General features: G+C 32.1%; 1 protein-coding gene across 3 annotated transcripts in view; it reads right to left on the bottom strand.

Moving 5' to 3' along the window:
• LOC105837217 overlaps nt 1-20,282 on the bottom strand; it is an 89,217-nt gene that overhangs the window by 31,468 nt on the left and 37,467 nt on the right. The window contains exons 3-4 of one of the 3 annotated variants that reach the window (XR_004963342.1): nt 4,430-4,556; nt 3,965-4,367 (exon numbers count right to left, since the gene is read on the bottom strand). The exons of 1 other annotated variant lie outside the window; for it this stretch is intronic. Coding sequence is in view for 1 of the 2 variants with exons in the window: in XM_028192556.2 (XP_028048357.1) it covers nt 4,629-4,643 (15 nt within the window). In the remaining variant the exon portion in view is untranslated. Of the gene's footprint in view, nt 1-3,964; nt 4,368-4,429; nt 4,557-4,613; nt 4,644-20,282 lie in introns of those variants that run through there. One more of the 3 variants, XM_028192556.2, reaches the window with a different exon arrangement.

The raw sequence follows: 20,282 nt of genomic DNA, 5'->3' as shown, positions 1-20,282 counted from the left end.
AAAAAATGCAGTACGTGTATAATATACGCATACATAATACACTTGTTTGTTGTTAATGAAAATAAAAGATAAAAATATACAAATGATATACAAATTACGAAAATATAAAAACAGAAATTGTGCCGAAAACAAATTAATGTTATTTGTATTTTATATGTCTCAGAAATACTTATAAGTTTGCGTATATGATGATTATCTGACGCTTATTAAATTGAAAATTTGTTAATTTTTAGTAACAGGGTTTGAAAATTTTAATGCAAAATTTGCGAAGTTATCGATGACATCGTGTCTTGTCTATTATCAGACTTGTTCTTACAAGAAGTGTTTGTGCTGACAAGAATTTTGCTGCTAGTATATCGAAATGCGGGTCAACGCCGGGAGGGATGTTGAAATGCTCCTCTTGCGGTGCAGAGTTCCGAGCGTCTCCGGTATGATGTTTTCGGCCTTTGAGATGTAGATAAGGACGCCAAAAGCAGGAAGTTCTGTTATTTATTTACATCAAGTATTTCTTTATTGGAAACTCTCGAAATTGAAGTCATGTTGAGTCATGTTAAGCTATGCTACTGATAGAAACAGAATAAGTAAAAAGATACTGCAAAATTATTACTGATTACATATAAAAAATTACATTACACATTAAGAATTGTATAATATTTAAGATATTTAATGATATTAGATTCAATAAAGAAATTGTTTAAATATTTATGATATTTCTAGTATTTATAATATTTATGAAATTAGGAAACATTTTTTCACTTACTATATGTGTGTCAAAGAGCACAGCTTATATACATTTTCATCAGACTAAAATAGTTTTATGAGGGAATATGCGATCTCTCATGTTTATAAATTGATGTAGAAGAGAATTATGTCTCGAGAAAAAGTTATATAACAATTAAGGAACATGCGCTTATTAGACTCAACGGTATAGCGAATGAAATTTTTGTTCATTCTTGAATTTAATTTTTGGTGGTGACCACTGCGAACAGTCAACTGCGAGGGTTAAAGAGCCGTGCCACCGACCGTAAAATAAATATTTGCGGTGAAACGCGAGGCGCCGGAGGCGCAAACTCCATCGTAAAAATACGCGACCAGTGGACCCGGCCTCTTTCGCGCGGTCATGTATAACCTACCTACCGGTATTTTCGCACCGCTCGTCCCGAAAATAACGGTCGTCACTATGGTCGACATCAATTTTCTTTTCCCTCGTTTTCTTCATCACGCCTCTTTTTTGCCTTTGGTTTTTAAAATTGACATAAAAACAGTTTCTTTTAGTAGGAAGGAATGTGTAATTTTTCTCTCTTCTTAGAACAGAAATAATTTATACATTTATGTTCAAAAGTATATGCAGTATCCGAGAAAGAATGTAAGAAACAATAATGGATAAGATTATTAAGTAATTTTTTTCTAACAAAAATATAATAAAAAATTATAAAGTTATATAACAATTATAATTGATCTTTGGATGAATCTAAAAATTAGTTTCAAAGTTGTGATATTTTTTGTTTTGTTCATCAGCAGATAAACAAGTTTTTTAATTATATAAATTTTTAAATAAATGAATGAAACTAATTAATTATGACCCTCAGAGAAGATTTCCCTGAAGTTAAGAAAATAAAAGTAAAACGCGTTCCATCCGGTTGTTAAGCCTGATATCAAAATGCACTTTAATTGTTTTGCGCCTTGCATAAGTAATTACGTCTCAGTAATTACTTTACTCTTAATTTCACGGATCAAGTCTTCGGTCAATGAAGCCTCAAGCTGTCTCGTGACGTGAAAACGTTCGAGAAGGAATCAGTTTCATAAATTAGACATTAAACTAAAGGGATAGACTTGCAGACTGTAATTTCCTGGGAGCGAAGTATCTTGTGGGAAGTTTAATTAAATTCACAGCCGTGCCATGCCGCGATCATTTTGTTTAAAAGAACAACATTACTCCTGTCGACTGTTCACGGAATAATGGTAAATGTCGGTTACGGTAACGTGATTTCCGCAATATAAAATTAATATTTTATTGAAGAATTTCTTGAATTTCAATAGATTCAAAGTGATCAAACTATTTATATTTTTATTTGTCTTCGAAGGAAGAATCTGGAAAACTTCCAATTACTTTATTAAGGGAAAATATTAAAATATGAAAATAATATTCTATTTTTTTAATTTAAATGCTCTCTTTAAATGGCAATCAGTGTATTATCACTGAAAGATCAATGTATTTATTTCACTGATCAATAAATTATAAGTATCTCGCTAAAAATCAATGTGCTTTCACTGATTTCATTGATTTTTTACTGATTATAATTTAGAGAGTATGTAAATGTCTTGTTTATGTTAGCTTTACATACGTATTTAAAATAATTTAAAAAATAATTTTTATCATAAATACATTTTTATAATCTTTTTCGTATAAATATAATTTCATATAAATAAAAATTACATAAAATATTTCTCTTCCGTCTTTGATAGAAATATCAAACAATTAAATATGTTAAATATATGAGCTATTTGAATAAAATTAATAATTAACTTTAAATTTAGTAAAATTGAGAAGATACACGTAAAATTATTAAAAATATGAGAAGAATAAAGGTACAAAAAATAATTTTTAATTAAAAGTTATTGAGAGTTACAATTTTATAAAATAAAAAGTTCTTATATAAGTAAGTTTTAAAATAAATAAAAGGAAGGATTCTCGTATGATATTCATATGTAATTTTATTCCGCTGGAAAATTCAGATGTCTAACGAAGTTCTATCAGATAAGAAAAAAATGGCAGGTAGCGGCAATGTCAATTTCCCGTGGAAAATGGATGTCGGTCTGTTCGTACGGCACGCAGCCGCAAGTTTATGTCTCATGCCATAAATCTTCCGCGACCGAGGGGAGGCGAAAGGCGCGTTGGTCATTACTTAAGGTTAGTGTGGTTTTAATGGCGAGCCATCAGAACGTGCACGTTTCAGTAAGATACGTACACACGTCGCGTATAGCATAGTGGCTCTATCTAATTAACATTTACCGATTTTTGCAAAAATTCTTGCTATTAATACAAGCACTGTTTGTAAATGAAAATGCCAAGTAAAATATTTGATTAACCTGAATTATACTATTTGCCAATAAAGTTTTATTTTGCAGAAAAAGAATTTTCGAAATAATAATACACATTGATGGATTAATCTAACTTACAATTAGCCTTATGCTGCTTTTACTGTAAAATAAAATATATTAAGCTCGTTTTAAGATAAATTATAAATAATAGTATATTAAAAGTTTTTTAGCATAATTTTGTTAAAATTTGATGGAAATTATGATTTATATTTGAGAATAAAATATCTGTCATAGCTAATTGTTATCGACTATGCTCGCTTCCTGAGAATATTGTTATCTCTTTTCCAATATCGAACCGTTCCGCTTGCACTTTAGTAGCGCTGCATCGTTTTCGGTTTTTTGTTGCTGTCAATCATTTTCTGAATTCATTACGCGGCTGAAATTATTCTATTTTAATCATATTGACATAATTACAAAATGTACAGATCATGTAATTGATAATGGATTAATTATTGATGATATGACTGAATAATACGACGTGAAAATTTGCAAGTCATTTAGCTACTTTGCTCCACTGCGCGAAATTTTGGGTGCCTCTCGAGTCTACATTAATTCAAGAGTAACGGCCTTCTAAAGCGTTTGAGTGCTTTATAACTGGATAAAATATGTGGTTCTCCAGCGAGTGACCATATCTCGGTCGTATAATGACAGTTGAAAATGGTAGTGACCGTTTTGCCGCGCGCTCTCCAAGCAATTCGATAAGCTTCAGGAAGCGATAAGTGCTTCGTAATGCCATTAAATTTTGTGGCTACCTGCTGGTTGGTCGACATTTCACGACGGTATCGAAAGGGTAGCAATCTACATATATTGGATGATATATATGTATAGGTCTAAATGTTAAAATAATCAATAATGATGTAGATTTTGTTTAATTTAACATTTTATTATGTGGAAGGAAATAGATAAATCAATAGAGAACATGTGCCAGTTTGAATGTGAATACATTTTTTAATTTAATTGTACTACCTCTTCTAAGTAAATATTAGCACAAGACATCAGCTACTTTTGTCAACGGAATCAATGATTTATTACTGATAAATAACGCTTGTATAATTACTGAGTGTCACAAAGCGAAGTTAAGCGCCATAATTGATTTATGGAAAGCATCGGAAAACTTTTCTCTCGAATATTTAACGATAACGCCAAAATGGCGTGAGCGTAAATTGATGACTGTAAGCTGTTGCAGAGAAGTCGAAACTTTCCGAATTTTCCCTCTCTCGTCGGTTTTAGCCTTACTTTCCAATATGCGTTCGTCAGAAAGTTACCTGTCAAGAAAATTAATTATCGTCGACTGAGTAATTTTGGAGTAAACTTATTTACAATATACCTTTTCTCTCTTTCGAATGCTCGTCTTCTGTTAAGAATGCGTCATGGTCAATTAACAAAAACTTATCGTGGATCCTTCGCCGTTCGTAATGTCAGATATTCCTTTGATGTCTTGTCTTTGCCCGAAGCTGTGGCACAAAGGACATATCAAGTTTCGAATATTTGCCCCTTTGTCCAGCCTGGGTAGTTTCCCTCTTATATCAAATTCCCTTTGGCTGGTTTCATATTTCAGCAAAAAGGAAAATATTCCTTAAGAAATAATTTTTCCTTTGTAACGCGACTTTCAAGAGTTCATATGTACATATATGTGTGTGTGTGTGTGTGTGTGTGTGTGTGTGTGTGTGTGTGTGTGTGTGTGTGTGTGTGTGTGTGTGTGTGTGCATACACACAAAATATAGCTTGTTAAAAGTATTATAAAAGGAAATTGTTATATGCCAAATATATTATATAATCCCTGTACGAATATTATATAATCCTTAATGAATTCAATGTATTAATTTTTTTCCTAAATAAAATTTTTGCATCTAGCAAATCTTTGTTCTCTTTCGATAAAAGAGAATGCATTTCCGTCAAAGAATGTTTTTATTTTGAGTAAAATATTTTAAATTTGTACAGTTGTTTACATTTCTGTTGGGAAAATTCAACAAAAATCAATTTTTAGATGCGTAATACGTTTCAGTGAATAAGTTTACGAGTTAAATTTGATATTTGTTACATCTTGAACATTTTTTACTGTTGAGTTGAATTTAATAATTTAATAATAAATTAATAATTTTATGTAAGGTGTATGTACCCAATGTGCCCCTCTCTAAGCTTTGGAGATTTTTGTAATTTTTTGATGAATACGAAATTGCAAAATAAGGGTCAGATTTAAAATAGGAAACATTTGTGAAACTAAAAAAATATATGAAATATTTTTAATTATTTATATAAATATAGTAAAGATTTTTAAAAAAGATAGCACTTGGGCTATGTTGATTACATGTACACCCAATGTGGCCTAGCTATCTATTTTTCTTTTTCATAAATATTTTTGAAAAAATGCGAAATAACAATCAATATGTTTAATTAAGCACTTATTAACATACTCATGGAAAAAATTATACATACAGCTATTCATTAAATAATGAAATTGTGTTATTTACTACAAGGACCATTATTTTAACTTTTATCTGTCAAAAAGCTTCAACTAACTAGAGAAAGTCAAGAAATACTAATCAAAAATTAAACATTAAATAAAGAAACAGAATTTTAACTTTTTTGTATATTAATAAAATATATTGTATTTTTAGTAGTGTTCCTGGTTATAATGGTTTCACAATACAAACAGCTTTCTTTCTTTAATTATAAACAAGATGTTTTAATAAAAATCCAAAATAAATACAGTGTTGAAAAGCATAAATAAAGAGTATGAATTATACAATAGTATGAATTGTGGATATTTATAATTGTTACACGATAGTTACATAAAGCAAAAACTTACTTTTGATATTTTAGATTTAGAAAATTTGAATAAAGTGTGATTATGTATCGTAAAAAGGAGATATTGAGCAGTTAACTAGCATAAATACATCATATTGACTTCCTGAGCGATATATTAGCGATATATTTGTGAAATTCATTGTGTAACTATTTGAAAATGGAGGGTGAGCCAAATTGGGTACAGGTACCTTATATTATTTCTATTCCAGTTTCTGATTTCAAAACAGAAAGGATGATAAATGAAAAATGACATAACTTGAGAATATATTTAACATATAAAAGAGTGTTATAATATTACAATCAAATATTATATTAAATATATATATATATATATTATTATTAGATCAAGAATATTATAAAAATGTTACAATATTTTTTACATTAAGTATTACACATTATATTAAAAAGATTATTCTGTATTATAGTTTTTAACCTGAATAATAATACTGTGTGATAATAATTTCCTTATATTGCATATTTATTAAAAATGCAGTCATGCGTGCTTATTTGAATTTAATTCTTTTCAATATGAATATATATAAATGTCAGCACGATATTAAATTTAATACTTATTTGTAAAATGAAGATTATCTTTGTCTAAATGAGAAAATTTTTATGAAAATTAATTAATTAATTATTTTTTGTTCTTTATGTCTTTAAAACTGTAAATTATATGCATGTGTTGTAATGAAAGTATATGTGTGAAAGTAAATTACAATTTTTGTCCAATAATTTAATTTTATTTTTTCAATATTTTTATTACAAAATTATATAATTTTGTTTTTCTCTCGTGGTAAAAGTTTGAAATAATATAAATTTATTAATTTAAATACTTTTTTTATTAAACCAAAGGTAAATTTTATTTTTTTATTTAATAAACGTTAAATTTTTCTAAATATAATAATTTTCATAAATTTAAAAAATTTTTATTGTAAAGAGTTTAAATAATTTAATATAAATTTAAATTGCATTATTGAATTAAGATTTAAGTAATAAAATTTCCATTTTTAATTATTTTAAATACAAAGAACAGGATTTTTGATGTGTATTTATTTTATAATTTTTAAATATTTTTTAACAAATAGTTATTGCAAAGATTAGCTCTTGTATTTTGAGCTTTAAGCGAGCGGACAATGGCACAGAGAGTTGTTGCTTACTTATACAAGATTGTCGCTTTATCATTCGCATTGCGAGATGCAAGTAAGTCACACCGTGTGCCGTCGCATTATCCTTCAAAACATGATTGTAACAAGTTTCAAGAGTTATCAAATAATTCTCTACGGATACTTAACAATTCTCAATTCGTATAAATTCTTAACTTTCGATATTAGTAGCTTGACAGCTATTAAAATCTTGCTTTGTTTCAAACTTGCTTAGTCTGTCACTTTAATTTGCGAAACAGGATAAAAAATGAAGTATATCGCATTATTGTTGCATTTTTGCATTATTCTTTTGTTATAATATAATAAAATGCATTGATGTTGGGAGTGTTAAATATCGTTTAATCGTATTATAATACTCATCGTATTTGTATTTTCATGAATGAGTGTGAGTTCATGAGTAAGGAATAAGCATAGCAATTCTACTGCTGCATATCATAAAGCTGAATGATAAATTATATTTTATTTAATATAACGGATTTATGAAAATTAAATTGGATATTCTATAAAATTACGCCGAAATCAATCCTTTGAGACTCTTTTAATTAGTATATGTTAGAAGCACAAACAGGAAGAAATAATTATTCTACAGTCATATATAGTATATATATATTTTAAATTAATTTATTAAATATAAAGAAAGCACGCTATGATTATTGATTGTATTTATAATGGGTTAGTTTTTCTCTTAGTTTTTTATAGTCTACATATCCGTATTTATTTATTGATAATTTGGTTTTATTTTAATTATATAAAGAAAATGGTTTAATAAATATATCGTCGCGTGTGTCATCTTTCACAATGTTTTCGTAAAAATATGTTTTAATAGATTTGACATAAATAAGTTTTTGTTCACTCGTTCGATTGAGTGCAGTTTGAATTGATTTCTAATCAAAATCTAGTGATATTCTATTGTTTGTATTATGAAAATATAAACTTTATATTAAATATTTCAACTAATGTATTTTTAATGCGACATTCCAGTAATCAAATGCGCGTCTTATTATTAGTGTTTTGTGATACCGCGATCCTTTAGAAGGTATTAGAATTTTGGGAAACTTCTCGAGTATGGAAACTTCTTCGCGATGGAATTTCATCAAGCAACCGTTTAATTAACACCCTTTTTTGAGGGGCTGCACTCCCCATGGCGCTACGATGACATCGCGGTATCTCGGGCCTCTTTATTGCGAGCACGGGAAACGAAATTCCAGGAGAAATCGGATAGTAATTAGTCCTCCCGCCTTCCCTTCAATCCCCTGCCGGATCGTCAATTAAGGCCAATGGCGCAGCTCCTCTCGATTATGAGGGTAGCGCGTTCGAGAAGCGCTATAATACCTGACTTCCAACCGGCAGAAAGCTAAGGGAGCCCTCTAATCGAAGGGGGTATTAACGCACCAACCGCAGATTATGCGCGCCATAATATATTAGGTTAATGTGAAAATAGTGAAAACTTTCAAAGAGCAAACTATTCCAAACAACTTAAGAAACTTAAAAGACTAAAGAACTTTTAAAATATTTTTTTAGAAATTTTTGTATTAGTTTAATTGATATTAAATTTACTATAACATACAATTGTTTTTAACATTGTTGTTATTATTTTATTTAATAAAAAATTTTTATTATGGATTAGATTGTCGGGAGAAAACTCGCAAATATTTGCGATAACTACATGAGAATAAATAACTAAATTCTTGAAATTTTTACTCTTGTTTTATTTTTATTTTTTCTTTTTACTATTACATGTTTTTGCAACGACTTATTTATGTTACACTAAAAACTTGATTTGAAATAATTCACATGATTTATTGGTTTTTTTATTTTTTATTAAAAATTCTTTGATTAGAATTGGTGCCTATAAATCTCATGTCGAATATATTGACTTATATTTATTGATTTTTATTGAAGCTATTCTTGCACATTCTATATGAAAAAACTGAATAGCGGAAAAAATTCGCTATCTTTAATTCTGAAACTTCGTTTACGTTCAGACGAAGGTAATGCCATTAAATACTTTCATCGACAGGCTTCTACTCTTACTCGTTTTTAATCAATAGTCGTTTGATCTTCCGATAGCATTAAATTATCGTATATCGGATTTTTCCAGACAGTGTCATATTATTATTGCCTTCTCAACTTTTCTGGACCTCAAAATGAGTAAATAGACTGTCTTTATTTATTTTGAAAATTTTAAGACGTACTTTAAAATTTTTTAAGACGTAATTTAAAACTATCCATTAATTTTTCCCAATAATTTAATCATAAATAAAAATTATTATTGAAAAAGATTTGAATTTAAAAACTATAATATTTGTCAGTTATTTTGAAAACTTGTTTTTAATAAATAGCTTATTAAAAACGACGAATATATTTTATTTAGTGAAGCGTAATATTTGATAGACGAGTCTAGATTGGAGAAAGACGGCGGGTAGGTATCGCAAAAATCCGAAGATTACCGAAGTGTAGAAAGCATTTATGTTCCCATTTTGCGAAATTCCAAAATTCCTTCTAAAATGTTTGCCGGGCCGACCGTCCGGAATTTGAGGCGCGCTTGCGCTGCTGTCTGGAAAAACAAGAATCGCGAGCGGGGCAACGCGTAACGAGGAAATAACGGTACCACGAACGCGTTGCATCGTTGGATTCGCGGCGAGCTGGTTTATACGTAGGCGAGATAGTGCGGCAACGGGGTTGCACCGTGAATTACCCGTGTTGTCCTACTGTTGAATATGCATACGAGCGCAGCCGCGGTCAGCCCGCGAGAAGACGCAGCCTTGTTTTATGCGGCCGTATTAATTCTTCGTATGCTATATTGATTCGCGAATTAAGAAAATTTCAAATTTATCATAGTCAAAAAAATTTCGAAAAAATCTCTTTCTTTAATTTATATAGAAATTATATTAATGAGAACAAATTTTATAATATAAAATCTATTATTATCAGATATATTTAAACTAATAATGTATAATTGTTATATTAATATTTTAATGAAGACCAATATTTTTATTAATGTCATATATAAATATTGAAGCTTGTAAGATACTAAATCATACAAGAACCATTTGTTTTGTAAACGTCAGACAATTTTTAGATGTCTTCTTGCAAAGCCGCACTTTTATGATGGAATTTTTCTACATCTTGACAAACAATTTTTCTACATCTTGTCACAACAATGTTTTCGTCGCAACAATGCGACTGAACATTATTTTCTGTCATACTTTTATTCTCAAAAATATTTTTAATATCGATTTATTTTCTAGTAAAATTGAAATTTTCAATTGACTTAATATCAATCCTTTTGTATAAATAAATTTTATTTTTTTATAAAGAAATCTTTACTTATATAGTTTTTCTGTTTGATTGCTATAAACGTTAGTGAATATTACGGTTTGTGTATTTGTATTATATTCATATACTATATTCATAACATACGATTAAAAATGTCCCTGAAAAATTAATATTTTTTTATAGAATTAATGCCGGAAAATCGCGCTTTTCTCACAGTTTTAAGCGCTTGCATTGTTTTATATAACTGAATGTAATTTAATGTTACAGAATTCCTATATTTAATTAACACTGTTTTTATCAATTGCTCCCGCATTTCATTGAAAGTGCAATAAAAATATTAAAAATACTTTTACATTTGTACAAATTACTGTGTTATTGGAATTGTTAGTGAAAAAATTATCTACCTTCTACATATTAAATCGTTCTTTTGTAAGGATTTTTTAGAAAGTCGTCATGTTCGTGTTACTTTATCTATTTCATTCATTATCTATTTTGCTTTTTAGAACGTGTCTGACCAAAATCTTCTTCATCTACGTGTACAGTCATTCTTTTTGAACAATGTCCATGAATTAATCAACTCGGCTGAAGACAGTAGAAAATACTATCTTCCTATGTACAATAACTTCCAAGCGTGCTCGAGACACTAGAACACCGCCTTTCCAACCCCTTTAGATCTCTTCTACGTGAGTGGATATGAAAGGCGTGGTTGAGTGGGTCACTTCGTACACGCGTGTACGTATAGCTTCGTGGCTAAACGCGCAAGGCCAAAACCACTGAGCAAGGGTAGTCGCCGCAACAACTAACCCCCCCCCCCCCGCCTCTTCCTCTCTTACTGGTCTTTCGCTTCGTCCCCAACCTCACACCCTTGCACGCGGAATACGAATTTCCTGATCTGCATAATGCCCGGCGCGGTCCGCTTTTACCGTGTCAATAACAAACTTTGCACTCGTGCAACTGCCAGTATATAAGCCCGCCTAGGCTCGCGCCTCCCTTCCGGGGGTGAGTCGGCGAATCCCGCGACAGGAAACACTGGCCACTTAATCCTGGAGTAACGACCCGCGAGGGATATTAAGGCGCAGGAAGTGGGTCGCTAGTGAATGAAGACGCGAACCGCCGGACTTCTCATCGTTAAGGTGCATTTGCACCTACCGATCTATTCGGATGAATCGCCGGACACGAGGGAAAAGTAAATTACGATGTATATTCCCCACGAGAAACTCACTAATCAATTCTTATCTATCCATTAGTAACTTTTTCCTGAAATATAGGAGATAAAAAGTAAATAGTAAAAAAAAACCGTAAGCGTGGAAAATAAAAAAATATACATGTATTAGATATTATTATATATGTGTAATCTATATGTAATCTATATGTACTTACATATTATTATATGTGTGCATATAATATTATACATATAAATTATAATACTTTAAATTTTATAAAAGTCACTGAAAATTTTTTATATTCAGTAAATTATATGTTGAGATCAATTAGTTTAATAGAAACTAACATTATATCAATCGATTCGAAGGAAACGTTAAAGACAAAACAATATTTGAGTCGTATTATCATAAAATAATTAAAGTAATCGTCGTAATGCAAGATAAGGCGCATGCGAAGTAGAGTAGCACATCCCGTATTTCGAGGAATACATTTTTATTATAGCGGTGTCAGGGCACGTTGCATAAGTAATATTTTCCTGGGGACTTGTAAGAAGAGATATATCAGCTTATGTCAAATAGCCGCGGCATTAAAGGGAATAGGGTGGAAGTGTAAAGAGGATTACACGTATTGTGCATGGTGTCAGAGATAAATGACAACGAATGCTCGGCGCGTGTCGGGAATTATACTGGCGAGTCTGCGTCTGGCATCCATATAGATGGGCTACGTGGAAATTTGAAAAAAAAAAAGGATATAAAATAAAATATAACATCAGGGCGTTGCAACTAGCTCACTCTGCACGTTTCGAAATATATGTGCGATAACGTTTCGGATGCTAATAACGAAAAATACGACGATATTGCGCTCGCAGGTGATCCTGACATTTATACCATTATTCGTAGTGTCATTATTATTCGTTAAATGAAACGTATTGATAAGCGCAAGGACAGTAAAGGCGATAAATCTTGTTTTTTAAAAGCGATAGATGCCAAATGGTAAATCCAACATGCCGAATAAATGATAAAATGAGAAATATCACAAGAGTTAACGGCGCGTAAACGTATTTGATAGTCTCTGACATGTAGAAATATGAAAGATAATTCGAACGAAAATAGTCTGAAATGGAAAAACTGTCATACGTACACAAATATATGATAAACTTGAATGTATGTGTTTGTGTAGGAAGACAGGTGAGTGAATAATTTATTTACACAAATAAGTAAAATTTTAAAATCTTAAAGTAGATATTATATTTAAATATCTTAAATCTTTTTTTAAAATAAGTTTAAAATATTTCATGTAGTATATTCTTTTTAGTATGCACATTCTAAATTTATATATCAATCAAATAATGATGGTGTTTTTTATAAAATGTTACATGCATTGGAAAAGTTTTACGTTACATTTTCTATAATAGTTCGACCCGAAATAATTTTTAAAAATGCGATGCAGGATTTTAACTGAGAGATTAGAATTGTTTTTTTGTGATAGTTTTCTCGAACTATCACAAATTCGGATTTGTTTCGCGCGTAACATATTTTACAGCAGCCATGCAAATGCAAACTGTAAGTTTCTTACCCGATTATTATCCATCGTTGATATCTAGGCGAGAGAACAGTAACTTTAATCCTAAAATAACATGGCGATTGAGGGAAGAGAGGGAGCTAGAGAAAGAGAAGGGGGGTGAGTGAAAGAGAGAAAGTTAAAGAGAGGAGTAAACTCAGGAAAGCACGATGTTTACGAATTTTGAATCTCGTAGTATTTATCTCATAAATGATTCCTCATTAATAGGTTAGTGCCAGGATTCGTTGGTGCGATTATGGATGCGTAACGCTCTCGAGAAAGGACATTCTTAACTCGATTAGCGAGGGCCGATAACTTGCTTATCCCACGAGAGTCTCATCCATGAGATTTTCACTGGAAGCATCGAAATTGAGTGTGAAAAGCTGCATGTTTCGTAGCCGCTTCTCTCTTTTAAATGGTGCTATTGTGTCTTATTTCTCGACACTTGAGATTAAATTATATTAAATCAAAGGAAGATAAATACTGGAAATAAAAATAATACTCGTTATTTTTTGTCTTTTTCATGACAAAATATATTCCAGAAATAAAGCGCGGATTACGTTCATAATTTGTGAACATAAAACCGTACTTAGTGAATCTTACAAATTATGGATTTAATCTTATTTTATAAAAATAAAATAAAACGACAAAATTTTATAGGTACTTATATATTAATATAATTATATGTTCAAAATCAAGTATATATTTTTTAAATTTCTATTTTTGATTAACATTTTCTTTGTTCATCGAAGTGAAATTTCTATAAGAAACTTTGTTGTTTCATTTCTATAAAGTATAATGATTTCTCAAGTTCTTTGTTAAAAGCAATTCCCACCCTTGTGAATTTGAGAGGAATCCCCAGGAATAGAGGAAACTGGAACACAGAATGAGTTAATTAAAATTTCCCGCGTAATTCCGATGATAAATTCACCTTCCTTCGGATGCGCGTCCGAACGATGGCCTAGATATAAATTTCGATTTGAGGAACACCGTGGCTTTAATAACGGACGATTCGTGCGCCAGCAACTTTCTTAATTACTCTCGACTGGGCCACTCCGCCTGGGCTGATTTTTTGCCTCCTTTTCTTTTTCGTTCTATCTTTCTTTCTACTTCTTAACCCTTTTCAATAAAAAAAAGTGCACCAGAACGATGTTTTATATTCTAATACAATCTTTTTAGCATAAATTTTTATTTATCAACTTTTTTCTTTGTTTTTCACGGTGTACTTTTGATATCAAAGTCGGTCAAGTGCAGAATTTAACTGTCTGACGAAAAGATACTTTTCAGACTCGTATATAGGCGTTGGAAATATTGATCTTAGGAAAGCTTTGATATACTTCAAAATAATTTCTTAAAAATTTTTATAATTATAATTTTATAATTTTACACGGAGAAAGACTTTCAAAAGATCAGATAGTATTTGTAAAACATTCTTTAATTATGTTCTTATTTTTTAAAATACATTTATGTATTACGTTTGCAATGAATTTACATTTTACGACGTGATATTATGTAAAAACGTTTTGAAAAATTCTTAAAAGAAATCAGAAATAGTTTGTTTGCGAGGAAAAAGAACAGGAGGATGTTTGTCTTCGAAAGACGAAGACGAACGACGGTAGTATTCATTTATTTACTCGGAGCCCGGAACTCCACCTGGACCGTGCGACGTAGAAACGGAAAACGGCGAGTCCTGAAACTTTTACTCGTCGTGCGACCGCGTACTTTGGCTTGCATGTGCTGTGCATGCATGTGTGTGTGTACGCTTGTCCGAGAAGCAAGTAGTTACGCTCAGTCACTCGCAGACAAAGTAGTATAAACCGATCCGCCGGACTATCCTGAACTTTCCACTCTTAAAGTACTGTGATAGATTGTTGGAATGGAGAACAAATTTTCCTCGATAATTCATTATCTTGATTACACAGAGTGTATCCGAAGCGTCTACACGAAAATTAATGAGCATGAGTATTAGAAGCTATAACGGTCACATCGATCATGCTGAGTGTTTGCTCAACAACGAAATCTGAAATCTTCTATCTTTCAATCTCGATCAGAGTTTTGAGATAACAGAATATAATTTAATGCAGAACGAGATTATATTCAAATAAGGATGATTTTAAAGGAATCGATTATTATTACTAGCGAGATTTACAATCCTCGAAAAAAAGTTCTGCGGGTAATCGATACGTTCGTGACCATTCATTAAAATCGAAGCTTTGATAGTTGTAATGAAGCATTCGTTAATACCATCATTGTGTGGTTACTATATTTGTAACGAAGGTTTTCTCGTTTTGTTACATTTTTACTTCCTTTCTCCATGCTGACCGTAAGTAAAATGTAAATGCTCTCGTTATGCTCTGGTAATCGCAAATGGCCGTTAGCTGCGCTCCGACAAAAAGGCTGCGTTTTATTTTCTCATTACTGTATCGCATTTGGCTTGTAGAACAATTCTCAGACTCTGTGGATTTGAATTGGCCGCGAATTAAATAATGATAAAATCTCGACAACGTCTAATTAAATAAAATATGTAAAATACGAGAATGTGTAGTAATAATGATTATTGGCGTATTTTATTCAAAAACCTAAAAATGTAAGTCTTAAAAGAAAATTTTTAGAAACAAATTTCTATTTTACAAAACATCTTATTTTTAAGAAAAAATATAAAAAATTACTAATACTCGTCTTACATAAATTTTGCGAATATTTCTTTAAATGTTACGCATTGTTATTTTTGACGAATATAATCTTTTTTAAACTAAAAATTAATTACAGTATAAGTCCGACCTTTGAAACATCCACACACAATCTCTCAGAGAATTCGTTTCTTGTGCTTGGAACAATGATTACTGGTTGACCTCTTATAAGGTTTAAATCATTGTAGTCGACATGACCATAAGTCTCCAAATTGACGAATGACAACATAATTGCGGAGTAATATTTGTATACTGAAGATGGCCAAAACCCATGCGCCGAAACGTCTGTACATTTAATTAATAAAAACATTCAAGCAATTAAATCCAACCAGCATTGGCTCTAGAGGCTTTTTTCTTGATCTGCTAATAATCTTTTTTAATACAAAGTGATTATTATGTGATTTTATACGATAATTTTTTAAAATTGTTTTAACAATATTATTAACGCATCGCGAAAAGTACTATTTTACGGAAACAGAGATTCGATACTTGCATCACGAACGTACCATATGACGGATGAATTAATGCAACGTATCACCATGAATTATGCACTCGGTGTGCAACAGCATGTTGCGCGCATGAGTATTCTCCTTGTGCAACATAACAACATGATGTCAGTAGCGAGAGAACACAATACGTTGCGTTGTTTTCCCAGAACCAATTCAAGCATTTTCCTCTCTAAAACACACATGCCACACTATCGTATAAACATCTTTCTCTCTTTAATTTTAGCGGATGCTAGAACGCTTAAAATGAAGATAGCTATCTATTAAATTGTGTACGCGGCAAATCGCCGACGTTATATCTGTCTTAATTTCGTTTACATCAGGCATGTTTCGTAATTATCTTATAACTCGACCGATTAATTTTATCCGGACTTTCAAACAATTCTGCACGTCCTCTTTTACGGTTATTGAGAAAATTAATTTAAAGCACCTTTTAACTTGTCGGGAGCTACGCTTGAGATTTTAACATCAGATTTTTAGCTCTAAGAGCTATCCTTTAACAACTTCAAAGTTTTTTCTTTTGCGAATATTAAAAGCAAAGTATAAAAGAAGTAAATAGAAGTTAGTTAATAATATTTTAAATAATGCTTTTTTTTAAGCTTTAACGCATACGTTGTCCCAAAGTAACAGTGAAATAAGTAAAAGTAGCGAAATAAAAGGAAATTAAAAAACGAACCAATCTCGTAAAGTTATTTTAGGAGATAAATAATCCCCTTCGCGTCTTTCACGTTGGTCCATTTGTTTCTTTATTACACGATTTGTAACACGATGCGTATTCGACACATGCTCGTATTTCGAAGCAAGCTGCCTAGTTGCCGCGTACCTTCGCGAAACTTGGGCGCAAGCCCAATAGACAGGATTCATATTTGCGCAGTGGAGACGTTTAACGGAGTCCGGGCTCCGACGTATGTGCTGCCTTTGAAGCTTCCTGTAGGCGATGGTCCCGCCGTGCAATGGCATCGGGAAACGAGATCTCGGAGCAAATAGCGTGTTCGTGCAAACACAGCCGGCATCTATCGGGCTCGCCCATGTCCGCTCTGATGCACTACCGGCGGCTCCGTATCGAAGACTGCCTCGAATACATGTCCTGGATACTCCTTTCGCGTGCGTATCATCGACCGCGCATGGATACGCGCCTCGAGGACGATCTCCTGGTGAATGGCAAACAATTTGCGATTCCGTGTGCTTAGCTTTCGATCGTGGTTTTCGATACGCCGAACGGATAAATAACGAAAAAAATAAGAGTTTAAGAAAAATAAAATAAAAATTGTGTATCGTGAAACGAAATAAGCAAGGAATTAAAAGAAGAATTAAGAGAAATTGTTTTACAGTTATGAATTTCTCTCAGTTATTGTTTTAAAGAACTGAGTTTCTTTGTAATGATATATTTTTTCTATTTCTCCTTTTTATTAAATATCTTCTATTAATTTCAACATTAAGTGATTAAATTTATTAATTACTTTAATTACAACTTTATTACTATAAAAGTAAAGTGCACAATAATCTAAAAGAGTTAAAAGTTTAAAGATTATAGATTTGCGAAGCCATGTAAAAACTTTCGGTTACGGAGTGTAACGAATCGTTAATTGTGCGGCGTCATTTCGCGGATGCATCTGCGTGGCTTCGTCTCGGTCGACTGGAGTTCAAGCTGCCGCATTTCCTGAGGGATGTGCAGCTAGTCGGTGGTGTAGAAATCCCGCTGCGAGATCCTCTCCTCCGTGCACGGAGGATCGATTGACGGCAATCGATGTACGTGCATCTGACGTATGCAGCCAAGCGCTACTGCAATCGCTCTCTCTCTCTATCTCTCTATCTCTCTCTCTCTCTCTCTCTCTCCCCTCCTTCTCTTCTTTCTCTCGCTCATTCTCTCTTTTGCCTGCCACCCCATTTTCGTTTTCCTGCATATATCCTACGGCTTCTTTTTGCCCAGCGGCATCAATCAGTGCTCGATATTCGTACGTTCGCGATGTATAAACTATTTCTCTCGTCGATAATATCAAATCTTCGTTAACATCGTGAATAAACTCTAAATTATACCTAAATTATACGTCTAACCTAATTTCATTAATAATTCAGAGGCGCGGAATATATTGATTTGGTTGAAAATTTAGGAAAGGAGGAAATATTAACTTTATTAGAATTTAATTGATTAAAATACGTGATTAAAAATACATTGATTTGATTAAAAATTCAAAGCTGGGTATAAAGTCATAAATTAACTATTATTATTTGTCATTTTGTTATAATTTTCTCTAATGTTTTTTCAATTTTTTTATCTGAGGATTTGCTACATTTTCTCTTTTTCCTCCCTCTTTCTTTTTTTTTCTCTCGTCATTTTATTTTGATCGATGTATGCGAGGTGGGTAAGATTAAAATAAAATTTGTGAACATCAAGAATTTTTAACTTCTAATCGACTATAAAAGTTTTATCATGACTGTTTAATTAATTACTGATTTGATTAATTAATGATGTTTAATTAATGACTGATGAGAGGAAGAAACTTTCTTTATGGTTTATCGCGAATAAAATGGATGAGAATCGTTCAATTGCAAGATTTTTCGCAAGAATGTAGGACTTTGGTATACTGGACGATTGAAAGCGAGGAAGGAAGTTAAACAGTAAACGGTAGGGAAAGAAACGACGGTAAAGAAAGGTGCGAGACAATGCAAGAGAACGAACACCGTTGGTAATCGATATCAAGCGGAGAAGCTTTCACGAAGGAGCGGTCTTCTTCATGAAAGCAAAGAGATCGCCTAAAAAACAGCCAACCGTTCTAAGTTGCTTTTGAAACGACGAGAACTCGCGCGGAAAACACAAAAATGAGGAAAACATGTCGATTGTAATGACATTTTGATTAAATCCTGTTTACGACAAATGATAAACATGATTGCATGTATGTTACATGGGAGAAATGTGCAATATGAGGATACATTTTTATTTTACAAAAAGAAAAAGAACTCATTAATGTACTCGGTAGATCATCTGCGAAAATGATATAAAAACTTTTACGGTATTATTCATTATCCTTCAAATACATTAATAAATCCTTCTGAAGGATATCCCGGCGGAAGTATAAAAACTCTGCTGTTATTATTTTACCGTATCCGCTTACGTAAATGTATGCGTGCTCTAATGGACTTTCCATTAATATTATGTAAAAAGTGTATCGGGAGTTTTTTTTTCCAATCGTGAAACATAAATGTGATACTGCGAAATATTTTATCAATACGCTCGCGAGATGCTTCAACCTATTGAATATTAATGGAATCGTTTGCCTTCGATTAGCGGAACATTGACGGACGACAATACAACTCCTCGCGTACCGTTTTCACTTCTTGTGCGTCCTTCGCACGTTTCGCCGCGTGCTTTGCACTTTCGACGTTGAAATATCATCAATCTAGTCCGACTTTCGTAATTGTCTTACCACTCTTTCTCGATCAATCTTTCACCCTACAACGCCGGTATTTCAATTAAGCACGTCGACGACCGCGTTCTTTCGTAATTACCGGCACACATACACGCGCGCGCGCACAAAATGTGGTGAGATACGAGTAAAAAGATGCGAAATATTCGTTCGCGACATAAGCTTTATAATTTTTCCTGGCAATATCCTTGATTATAGCACATGTAGATACGACATAAGTTTGCACAAGAAACTTTGTCACTCTTTCAACAGGCGAGGATTATTATTAAATCTCGTTAATGATTTACGACGTTCTTCGAACGCATCATTTGTAAAATTTGCCACGCGTGGCTTGGCGTGTTGTTGCTCAGAGCCCTTCATTTATAAGATGCGTCAGCGAATTTTCTCTGAACTCTTCGTGTGGCGACAGCAGATCGATTATAATAGCATAGGATGTGCCAATATCGCAAGAAAACTTATATTGGTGATGATAACAATGTTTTTTGGTGATGTTGAGTTATTGCTGCTACGAAGTAGCATATGAAATATATTACCTCAAATCTATGTTGAAAATATATTAAAGTGTTTCCCTAAAATATTATGTCC

The sequence above is a fragment of the Monomorium pharaonis genome, chromosome 5 (genome assembly GCF_013373865.1).
Source record: "Monomorium pharaonis isolate MP-MQ-018 chromosome 5, ASM1337386v2, whole genome shotgun sequence".
Classification (NCBI taxonomy): domain Eukaryota; kingdom Metazoa; phylum Arthropoda; class Insecta; order Hymenoptera; family Formicidae; genus Monomorium; species Monomorium pharaonis.
The sequence above is the reverse complement of the archived record's forward strand: the minus strand, read 5'-3'. Positions and strand labels throughout refer to the sequence as shown.